The 12,717-nt window shown below is 33.6% G+C and overlaps 1 protein-coding gene across 2 annotated transcripts in view; it reads left to right on the top strand.

Annotated features, from left to right (window-relative positions):
• The window catches only part of LOC145726846 (uncharacterized), a 73,179-nt gene that overhangs the window by 37,218 nt on the left and 23,244 nt on the right, over positions 1 to 12,717 (top strand). For both annotated transcript variants that reach the window (XM_081976107.1, XM_081976106.1), the window contains one exon: positions 807 to 855. Coding sequence is in view for 1 of the 2 variants with exons in the window: in XM_081976106.1 (XP_081832232.1) it covers positions 807 to 855 (49 nt within the window). In the remaining variant the exon portion in view is untranslated. The remainder of the gene's footprint in view (positions 1 to 806; positions 856 to 12,717) is intronic.

The following is a 12,717-nucleotide window of genomic DNA, read 5'->3' as shown; positions in this document are numbered from 1 at the left end:
ACAGACTCGGTTCGCTGAATATTTGCCGTTTCTGCTGAAATTTTGTCTTTCTTTGTACGTCGTCTCCGGGAATAACGAATTTCCTACTAGATCACTCGGAGAATGGCTTGAATTTATCGCTACGAGCGCTTAATTATTGTAAGGAAGTAATTAAAGCCCTCCGTAACAAAATTGTCTCGCAAACAATACCTTGGAATTCTATTTTGAGGAACTGTTATTGTCCTATGTTGGCACAATTCGGATTTTTTCGATAATTTATTATATTAAAGACACATGTCAGTGGGTAGTAGTTTGTGATTGGTCAAAAAAAGCAGCAAGCTGAAAGCTGCTTTTTTTTGACCAATCACAAACCTAGGACAGTGGTGTGGTTTACGCTTTTACTGCACAACATGACAACGTTAAGGCAAAACTGTCAAACACAAAAACAAATAGAATTGTGTAATTATTTAAAGAAAGGCGGTACTAAACCTTTCAACAAACGACCGTTTTGATTAATATGGTATCTAACCAATATATCACCTCAAGTGTTTGACTAACCTAACCTTATATTATAGAACAATCCTTGAAATTTTCCTATTGTTAGTAGAGAACACAGATCGTTAGTCATTTTGCAATAATAAATGTTAAACCGTTAATAAATTGTTAGTTGCGAGAAACTGTTTAATAATCATTATTAATTAATGCGCAATCGGGATTAATGTTGTCATTTATTCCATAATCCTATGTTGGTGGATAATGTTCATTTTTCATCACTGCAGTGATGAAATAACTACGTTACGGAACTAACCTCAAATTTTTTGTTACAGGTTGCCATCCCGCCAAAGCTTTTAACGCAACTCTACCAAACTCCACCCAGTAAGTATGAATTTGATATAAACTGGTCGCTAAAAATAATGGGAGAGCAAAATGTTTGGTCTTTGACTAAAGAAAAAAAAAATTAAAAAGTTTGCTGTCCCACTTTTTTTGAAGAGCAATTTATGTATTTTGATAAACACAAATAGAACGGTATCGATTCAGATTTGCGGACAAAACAAACTGGCAACAACGAACGACTTTTTTACATAAAATCAGGTAGACAACGGGCCTAACAGGCTATCAAAAGGAGCACACGCGATAAAAATAAAACTGCGGAATACCTGCCGCTCATAAAAATGAAGCTACAGTAAAAAAAAAACTGGAAACCATTAAAAAGTATGCAAGAGATGGTCCCGAAACGACTGACGAGATGTTATCTCGTCTTATAAACGAGACATACCGTCCTCTTTTGCCAACTTGCCCGACTGTTTTCGCGTTACCAACGTTATTTTGTTGTTTTTTTCTTTTAGTCTGAGTTAAGTTGGTACCAGTATGTATGTACCTAACGTTGTTTTAAGCAATTTTACCGGAAAGTTACTCGTTTTCTAACCCATTATAAACCCAATTACTTGGTTTCTTTGTCAACAAATTGGTATTCTTGGTTTAGTGCTCCACTTTTTCCTTAGATTTTTAGTTATGGATATATGAAATACGAGGTTATAGTGACACAAATTGAGTGAAAATAAGTGTAATTGCAAGTACAATCTTTCTGAAAACTATTCCTAATTTTTATGCACCTTTCCATTCGCTGGAGGAAAACTTGGATACTATAGACACATAATCACTATGTAACAAAATTTGGGTTCCAAATAATGGAAAGCGGCCATTGGAAGTTCTCGGAAAATTGGAATAAACTCAGGAAAATCGCAAAATGGCAAGTTTTTGCCCTAAATTTTAGCAAGGAGATTTTCGGTGTTTTGGTCAATGTGAGGTTCTAGGAGGGTCAGGAACCAGGAGACCTTAAAAGAAACTAACCCAAAATTTTGGTAGGGTTGCCTAACTCATAACTTACTTAAATTGGTCCATTTTAGACCAATTTTTACGCGTTTTTTCGAGAATTGTTTAAGATAACTTAATAATTTTGTTTTTGGGGACAAAGGGCGGAGGAATTACCATCCCGACACCAATGAGCTTGGCTAGCATATCAAAAACTATAGTAAATTCAGCTAGAAACATGCACATAGCATTTATATCGATTTTTGTTATAACAAACTGCAATATTGCCATTTTTGCAAGAGTAAAAACAATGAATAACACTCGGCAAACGTAAAATCTACAAGGAAAATGCAAATTTTTGGTTTAAGCCGAAAAACGGATTATTGGCAATATTTTTAACTTTAGCAGCCTATTATACAGGGTGGTCCACCAGGATATGTCACAGGTGAAAATGTGGACAGATGTCAAAAATGTATAAGAGTTAAAAAATTGACACCTGTCAAACTGTGCAGTGTGACCAGAAAAAGTTAAGATAGGAACATGCAAGCCATTTTGCTCTCACTCCCTGTGCTTAGGAGCCATAACACTCCAAAATTTGAAAATGTCATTTTTCATACGTCAATATCTGGAAAACCGTTGCGGACAGATATAGGTTATCATATATGAAACATACTTGATATCATTAGCAGAATCTTGTTTTTTTTTTTTTTTTTTTTTTTTTAGATGAACTGCCCCCGTTGACTTTGGAATACCACCAAATTTTCAGAATTATGCTCCTTACTGGTCCTGGTGGACCACCCTGTATTGCTTGTAAATGTAATATTATTAGTGATTCTGTGGGGGCAATTTCTGTGATGTGATCTGACGTAAAAGTCCATGTTTTTAGCTAAATTTACTATATTTTAGCCAAGCCCATTGGTGTCGGACAACTCTTTTCCATTTAATGTGGATCTTCATTCGTCCTTTTATCCAGATCCAATCAAAATATAAAAATTTTAAGATAGCTCAAAAAAAATTCGAAAAAATCCTTAAAATGAGTAAAAAATAGCCTAATTTAAGTAGGTTATGGGTTAGACAACCCAGCCAAGATCCCGGGGGACCCATCCTAGAATCTCAAATTGACAAAAACACCGGAAATTTCTGCTCACTGCTAAAATATAGGGCAAATTTTGGCAAAAACTCTAACCACTAATAACCACAGAAACTAATAACCACTCTTAACGCAAATTTAATTATCAACCAAAAATGAAACTTTTATAACCTCTAAATAGCCATGACTTTTCAAAATACAAACATCTTTTGACTATACAGGGTGGTCCAGTTTTAAGTGTCAATAATTCATCATTCGATAGCCAATCAAAAAATAAGTTGACACTTGCATTATGTCATTTTTCTCAAAAAACGTTTCCTAAGGAACATACAGTCCTCCAAATTTCAATTTTAAAAATTGTTTTATGGAGTAAAACTGAACATTCAAGACTTGTGAGAGTCCAAATTTGTACCGAATAGTCTAACAACTTGCTATTTACTACTAGGAATAGTCTTATGATTTGTTTTCTCAGACTGCCATCCTGGTTGAGTGTCTGAAATTGGATTTCAAGAAGTAAAAACAGTCCGGAAATCAAGACAAAGATTGTATTATGCATGAAACCCGTTTTTTACTTCTAAAGATAATCTAAAAGTTGACTTTTAAAGCTATAACTGACTTTACTAGGACTAAAGAGAGTCCAAAAGTCTATTTTCAGGACTTTAATTGGTGTACAACTCAATTTTCTGGACCGGAACAAGTCTAGAAGTAAATTAAATTTTCGGACTATTTCATTTCTAAAAATTGGTTTTCAGGACTAATATCGTAGCATTTGGTACCAACATTTTTTACTTTTATTACTTTACTTTTTGACTTGAACAAACTTGACTTTTTTCAGTCTTAAAAAGCACTAAAAACAGTCTGAATTTCTTAAAGATGCTACAATTTATTGCACCTATGATGAGTGTAGAAGTCAATTTAATAGTGAAGAAGCTTGAAATAACATTTTCAAGACTATGGACAGTGTACAAACTGGCTTTTAGGCCCGATAAGTCAAAAAATTCGTAAAGATAGGTCGTAAAACTAGATCTAGATTTTTAAGAAATAATTTTTAGCTCAAATTTTTAGCACTGAGGTGTCTAGAAGTCGATTTAATAGTGACAAAGCTTGGAATGCCATTTTAAGTCTATGAAGAATGTGAAAAGTGTTTTTTAAGTTTGCTGTGTTAATAACTTGGTAAAGATAGTCTTGAAACTTGATTTTCCTAGCTGAAAGCAATTTTGAAGCACTAATAATAGTCCAGAATCCTGAGAAAATGAAAAGCAAAGTAAAAAACAAGAAAAGTTAGTTTTCAAATCAGGTTTCATGAATCTTATGTCAATGTCCTCTATCTAAGACTATTTTCAAGACTAAAATATTGAAATTTGTCTCAAAATTATGAAAACTTACTTCAAATGCAAATTTTAAGCTTCTGATGTTACTTTTCCTTTTCTTAAGTCAATTTTTAAGGTTTAAATGTATGAATTTGTAGTCAAAAATTCTAGAAAAAGTAGTTTTTTATGTCTACAAATCAATTTTCAATATTAAAGTCTCTCGATTTGCATGAAAACTGGTTACAAACACAATTTTTAAGCTTCTGAAATCAATTTTTATCTTTTCTGGGTTGAGTTAGTTTTCGTTCTTTGAACGTAATAACGAAGTTTTAAATCAGAATTTTATAAGAGATAATTTCTTTTTCATCGTGAACAGTGAAATTTTAAAAAACTGTAATTTTTGAAAAATTAGAGACGTAGAAGATAAGGCAAAAACATGAAAACCATCTTCCTGTATCTACGGTACTGGAGAATTTTGGCAAACGTCATTCATAATGAGTACTAATTTCATAAGTGCTTGTTCTAAATTTGATCAAAATTGCTCCAACGGTTTGACAGTTATGACAAAAAAAAACGATTACTTAGAAAGCACAACTTATTTTTTAATTGGCTATGGATTGGTGAATTATTGACATTTAAAACTGGACCACCCTGTAGATATTCGTATTAAAGTAAATCATATTTCTCGTTTTACTCTAAAGCATCAAAGAACCATAAACGGTCGATTGGTCAGCGTTGATACCGACTGACCGGCAATTGCGGCGACGGTTTGGCCATTTTGCAACGGATAAAAATTCCGACAAACTTTCAGGACCAACCCTAAAAACTAGACAAACATCATAAAAATAGCCGGGAACGATGTCAAACTAATAACAACCGGGACTGAAAATAAAACGTTGCCGTAATGCCATTTGGATTCGGGTCGGTCCGATCTGGGAAAACTGCTTTCCGACAAATATTTGCGCGCTTTTCGCTGTTTGTCCAAGTTAATGAAGTCTCGTAACACGACCATCGTTAAATTTTTCTTTATTATCGAAAATATTAGCCCAGTTCCAACGTAACCTTTCACCCGTTCGCTTTTACCTTGAGTAATTTGTTTTTTTTTTTCACTTTTAAATCGCCACTCAATCAAATTAACACAGAACGAGAAATAGTTTCGATTTGTAGGCGTACTTTTCATCTGTCAGTACCTAACCTAAAGGATTTAATAAGTAATTGACAAGGTCGTTTTCGTAGTTTGAAAGTTTCGTTCTACTTGTACGTTAATACAATCGATCACAAGTCGAGAAAAAAGTGCGTTCACGATTTTTGTTTTTGAAATTAATTAAAACGATCTAGGTCCGGACGGTGGCGTGTCCAATCGGTTTACAGTTTGAGATTTATTGTTCGAGGCGCAGTTCCGTTTCTTTGGGCGTTCTCAACTTCTTCAGGATATTAAAAGTAGCGAGGCGCGTTCGGTTTTTGTCAGGTTGGCCATACTTTCCTCCTCTCTCCGTATTATAATGGCCGGGTTTCGGTTGAATTTTTGGGCTCGGATAGGGGCCAACGACCAAACGAAATTCTACATATCCGTTACCACAACGAACGCTCCAATTTATTAGATAGTTGCATGGAATAGTCACAGAAATATGATAACATTACCATAGCACATGGAATATATTTAATTCTTTGTGTAAAATGCTTTTTTTTCCAATCACAAACTTACCCACTGTGCTGAGATTAACGCAAATTTGACTGTTAACTGATGAAATTGATTATTTTAATAATCAAATTTGATAAACAAATTGATGAAATTCTGTAATTTACTAAACAAAATTGACTTAGTGTAGTGAGTAGTGTAACTAATAAAATTGACCGATTTTCTTATGAAATCAACTGCTAAAAGAATGAAATTGCCTACTTTACAGATTAAATTTCAAACTTTACATGAGAAAATTGACTAGAAATTTGACAGTTCAAATGATAAAGTTTACGTATTTTATAATGAAATTTAACTGCCAAAATGATTATATTCACTAATACACTAAACTGACTTGACTGATAACTGATGAAATTGATTAACTTTATAATAAAATTTCATAGTCAAATTGATGAAATTGTTAAACAAAATTGACAGTAATTGATAAAATTTACCGATTTTCTTATGAAATCAACTGCTAAAAGAATGAAATTGTCTACTTTACAGATTAAATTTCAAACTTCAAATAACAAAATTGACTAGATTGCTAATGAAATTTGACTGTTTCACTGATGAAATTAGTTATTTTATTAACTAAATGTGACAGACAAATTTTTGGTATTCAGTATGACGTTTAGAAAGCTATTGACCAATGAACGATAAGAGATTATCTTGAAAGAAAGAACGGAGCAATAGTTTGTTCTGTTGTCACTTTATGCTTAACCTAACCTAACTATATTCAATAGTTGTTAAGGTCAGGTCGCCTATGGATGGCAATTGTCACAAAAAGCGTATGTCTTAGATAACCTTGTAATCTTAACAATTATTATATGACAGCTGTCATTTCAAAACCATATACGAACTTATCAACGGCCCTACGTTCATGCTAGAACGAGAGAACCACAGCCAACTACGACCATAACAATTATTGAACATCCGTTATAATACAGGTATGGTAAATCCAAAACCGACCATAGGAAAACCATGTAACGGACAGAGAAACGTAGATAATTGCATGCGCGGGACAAAGACAGAAAACAAAAAAAATATCAAGTAGGCCATATTTTTAGTGCGCTGTTGCCAAAATCCAATACCGTCGACAAAATTAATTTCGTTCTTTGATTATTCTGAAGCGAGTTGTGTCAGGGATTACTCAAATGTACACTAACATAACACACTACTTTATTGTTGAATAGTAAACTTACCTAAACTTACTTAATTATAAAATACCAATTAGAGTAACAAAGAAAATTAATTTTGTCGACGGTATTGGATTTTGGCAACAGCGCACTGAAAATATGGCCTACTTGATATTTTTTTCGTTTTTTGTCTTTCTCCCGCGCATGCAATTACCTACGTTTCTCTGTCCGTTACACGGTTGTCCTATGGTCGGTTTTGGATTTACCACACCTGTATATGACATAAATATAGATTTCAAATTCAATTCAAATATAAAACATAAGCTAATACAGCTAATTTCAGTGAAAAAAAAAAGTCAGCAAGAGGATGTTTAAATCAAAGAGTAATTTTGGTAACTAACTTCAATAAATAATTACCACTAACTCTTTTTGAATGCTCGTGGCAACGTTGTAACGCACCAGTCACGCCATTGTTTTGTGTGTTCCAACTGATATCCGTGTGTGTATCCTTTTCTATCAAACGTCATTGAAACAGTTCAGCCAGGCCCTAGTTTTAAACCTAACCTTACCAATACAAAAGTGAACCTAACCTAAATTGGGACGTCAAAAGTTAAAACAAAAGCTGGAGATTATTACATCCAATAGCAACGCTCAAAATTAGCTACGTCATACTGACGAAATAATCAATTTAAATTTTAAATCAAGAAACGTAAAGTTTTGTAATTGAATATATTTTTGTATCTATTCCAAATGATAAAAAATGATTTTTTAATTTGCTAACTATTTCGGTATGTATGTCATTTTAATTTAGTTTAGTTGGAATTGAAACTAAAACTCTGCCTTCGATTTAAAAACAAGCAAACTTTCTATTAGACTTTCTAGAAAATATCTTACAATTAAATATGACAGTTTTCGTATTAATCATCAAGTGGTCAGTGAGTGATTTAGGGTAAAGGGGTTGTTCCAGGTAATCATCATTAGAGCATCATCAATAACCCCTCTTTCCAGTTCTACCCTAACAGACAAATCATTTTAATAGAATAATAATAATAGAAATCGTCCATTAAGTATAACAAAACGTTTCGATAAATCAAAATCCCAGAATAAATTTTTACTGGAGTGGTTTCAATATTGAATACCTTTTCGGACTTTAACTATTATCGTTGCTGGGAAAATCGCCAATTTCGAAAAGGAAAAAAGAGGCACTCGTGCCGATAATACTTTACACCGGAAAAGCGTCCAATAAAAATGCCCTTATCTATTATTGGAACGGGCCCCCTCGTCATGTAGACGGACCCTTTTTGTTCTAGTTTCATTACTTTAAATTCGCTTTTTCGTGCGAGACAAAAACTTTTTCCCAGCCAACCAGACTTTGAAACTGATCCTTGCCCATTAAATAATTCGAACCTACATTAAGGAAGCACTCGTTCGGCCCGGCCCCCGATTCATTTTTTATCGTCGCCCCGACACGATTTTGGCGTGGCCCTTTCCATAAAACTCTCCTCGAACCATCGATGGATCGAAAACAGACATCTACAAGTGATTACGGACCTTTGACGGATTTATCTCGGATCTCGTTGACGGACGGGGCCCTGGCAAGCAATAAGGGAGAAAAAAACTCGAGATAAGCGATCTTTTTGGTTAGTTAGAACAGATTGCATGAGGGAGATTAGGATTCTCTTTGTGTCACGTGTTGTTGAAAACTGCTTTCGTTAAGTCTTGGTAGGTAATGCGAGCCCTTTTACGTCAAACGAGCACGAAAAAGGTCACTGACAAAAAGTATTGAATCTACCATTAGTTAACACTTTTAGTTTAGGGGATGATTGTTATCTCTATGTTGTATAGGTTGGTTTAGACCAGTTACTCTTATTTCTAATTATTTATACCAGTAAAAAAACATAATTTTGATTAAAATATTGAATTATTTTAAGTTATTTTACCGAAAGTGTCATACAAATTTTGTTTATTGCGTATAATCGAATAATATAATATTTCTGCTTACATTTCCAATTTTGATCTTTTTTTCTCATATCTGCAACCGTTTGTCACATTTATAATTTTTTCACTGATAAAAAAATTATTAAATGCCAAAAGTGTGTTTTGATTGTGAAAAACCGAAAATTTACAGCGACGAGGCTAAATAATTTCTAGAAATTCCTATTTTTTTTAAGTTGTCAATAATGGTAGTACTGTCAAAATGGTTTTTGATTGTCGTAAAAAACATTGTAGGTAATAATAATCTGTATTAAAATATTATTAAAAGCTCTATTTTTAAATTTTTGAGCTACAAAGCAAAATGGCAGAATATTCCACAAATAATTAAAAAATTAATTTTTATCATTTGGAATAGAAAGTATGAGTACAAAAATACAATATTTTTCAAATTTGAACCCAAATTAAAACTTTACGTTTCCTGATTAGATGTAAATAGATTATTTCCCAGTCAGTATGACGTATGTAGCTAACTTTGAACGTTGCTATTGGATGTAATAACCTCCAGCTTTTGTTTTGACTTTGGAGATCGTTGAAGACGTTGACATTCCAATTGCTGTTAGGTTGACATTTGTAGGGTTAGGTCACCGCCCTCTATTGGCGTTTCAAGGTAAGATATACTCCCTCTGGTGATCAGTTTTGAAAACAGTTTCGGGCATTCCAGCTGTCATTGCTCCCTTTGTTTACATTGATTTTGACAGTGACAGTGTCATATTTCCTTATTGTGTTAGGTTAGGAACGGGTTGCCCGATTTTAGTTCAACTGGCGCTGCGATCTTAACTTGAAACGACAATACTAGAAAGCCTAAAATGTCACTTTTAATGGCGGGCTTAGCGGTTTTCGTTTTATACACAAACGTATGCAGATGCAGTAAGAAATATGAATTTTTTTTAATTATTTCGTGTAGTAGAAGCACCTTCTAGGCTTTCTAGTATAGTAGGCGGTGGTTAGATTCAATACGAAGGTATTGCTGTACTGTTTTAATGAGGTTTGAAAGAGAGAGATACACATACACAAGTTAGGAAATGTCACAAGAGGTGTATTACAATGTTGCCAAAAGCATCAAGAAAGAGTTAATATTCTTACCGTTTATTGGTCAATACCTTACTACGTCATACTGACGGGGGTTTTTTTTAAATAATAATTTTTTGGTTGTTCTTCTGAAATATGAAATAAAAACATTTCATGGGAGATCTCTATTTTCTATTTTAAAAGCATCTGGCACTTTTGAAAGGTTTTTGGATGGTTTGACGAGCTTTAGGGATCCGAGGGGTAAATGGCTGAGTACAATTTTGTACACTAATTCCTTGTAATGCCCAGTACTCCCTAATAACTCCCAATAACTAACCTAATCTAACCTAACAATATCCACTTACTTTCTGAATTACCACGACTGGAGAGTCTAAAAAAACCTTTCTTAATAAGAAAATATGCGTGCAACGATTTAACCGGAAGTAGATATCAACTGCTGCTTAGTTTAAATGGGACACCTTGTATATTATTGCATTTTTAGATTCTACGTCATATTCTAGACATATTTCGTATATTAATGTCATACACTTATCTGTATCCGTTTCTGAGATATTTACCGTTCTATGTGAAATTTAATATTTTCAGTCTCCAAAACAATAATTTTAATTTATGCGTATTAGAAAACGTTTTTTTCTTGGTTTTTGTATTTTCTCGTGTTATACAAGTTCTAAAAAAGTTTTTCAATAACTAACTAACATAACTTTGTCTGATTCTCTGTTCAAAATTAAGGTAAGTTTGTATTAGGTCACTTATTTGAAACATGTATCTTTAAATTGATACATTGAACCACCCTGTAACTGTCAAAATAATCGAGTTATTGAAGGTTAAAGTAGGGGCTGTCAAATTCAGTCAAAACTGTCTTTATTGTAAAACAACTCGTTTATTTGCAACACTTTGTATAGACTTTTATATGTCAATGAATAGAAAATATAATGGGCTTTCCAAAAATATGGCCGTTTGTGTCGATAGGGTGCTTCGTTTGGCCGTCAGAGGGCTCCAAAGCTAACTAAACCACTCTAACTTCTTTGAGGGTTTTTTTTTTAAATCGGTCAGGTACGGCCCTGATATTTGGCACAAACCCATCACAGTGATTTATGTGTGTCAAATTTAGAGCCGTAGCAAAACTATAGAAACAAAATTATTAAAGTCGATTTTCGCTTGCACTAAGTGGCCAACATAACGCAAAACCCATTGGAATAGTGGTAGTGTTTCAGGCAAATTTGACCCTTAGGAAAATTGTCATTTGCAAAATTGGTTTTTCAAGAAATTTCTATGCGTTACATCGTAGTAGACTTAGTAACTCATGTAACCGTGTTTTCTTAATTTTCCAGGGTCAAATTAGCCCTAACAAGTCAAAAAGTGTTTCTAGGGCACCCTGTTTGTAAAACGTAAATAACACGCGTATTTCTAACACTTTGTATATACTTTTATATGTCGATGGACAGCCCATAAAATGAGCTTTCCATTGACGTAGAAAAGTCGGTTGGTTAGTGGTACCGTTTAGCCACTAGAGGGCGTCAACTTTGACCAATTTTTTTTTATGTATCCTTTTGTTTAATATTCCAAAACCGGCTTAATTGCACTATTTTTACTGGAGTTTTATACGTCAATGGAGAGTCAATGGAATGGCCTTTCTAAAAAGTTCCAAAACATGGATTGATAAGTTAGACGGTTTGGCCGCTAGAGAGGTCAAGGTTGACTATTTTTTTATGACTTTTTTCCTGCATCCTTTTGTTCAATCTCCAATAACTCGTTTATTTGCACCATTTTTAGTAGTGTTTTATACGTCAATGGATAGCCAATGCAAAGAGCTTTCTAACAATCTCCCAATTTAAATGGATAGGTTAGACAGTTCGGCCGCTAGAGAGTGTCAAAATTGACTAATTTTTTCATTCTTTTTGGGTGCATTCTTTCGTTCAATCGTCAATAACTAGCTTATTTTCCACACTTTGTATAAACTTTTATATGTCAATGTATAGTCAATGAAATAAGCTTTCTATCGACGTATAAAAATTGATGGGTTAGGAGTACGGTTTTGTCGCTAGAGAACATGAAAATTTTTAAAAGTAAAATTACAAAACTCATAATTTTTCAATGTATTCCAAAGGAATTCATGTCACACCAATGAGACTTTCTGAGGAAGTCGACTGACGATCATTTTTGGCAAACTGACACCTGTCACTCATTTTTTACCATCTTCGTCTAGCTTATTGATTTGTAACAGTTTTCATTTTTTTCATGTATAATTTGCAAATTTGGTTTGGGACACTACTGCCAATATTTAAAGGTTTTTGGAGGATTTTGAGGTTTCTGGCCATTTGAAACTGATCATAGAGGTACGTGATATTTGTAATGAATTCTTGGAGGTCTCTGGCACTACTAAAAATGTGTTTAGAAGCCTCTGGCGTCCTGGATATTATTTTAAAGGTCTCTGGCAACTTTGTAATGATTTTGTCACATCGAATCATGTCACATTTCTATAGACAAATGGTATTTTCACTAGATTCTTAACTGCGTATTTAGAAGTGTTGCCTCTAGCAATTTGACAATCTTCTAAAATCAATCTGGAAGCATCTGGTAATTTCAAATAATTCTAGAAGAATTTTCTTTGTTGGAAGTCATTTAGGCAAGATTTTGGTATGAATACAGGGTGTTCCAATGATAGAGTAAAAAATTAGTTAACAT

Source organism: Ips typographus, linkage group LG3 (assembly GCF_016097725.1).
Source record: "Ips typographus isolate SLU linkage group LG3, UJ_Ityp_2.0, whole genome shotgun sequence".
Lineage (NCBI taxonomy): Eukaryota > Metazoa > Arthropoda > Insecta > Coleoptera > Curculionidae > Ips > Ips typographus.
This window is presented reverse-complemented; position numbering and strand designations above follow the sequence as displayed.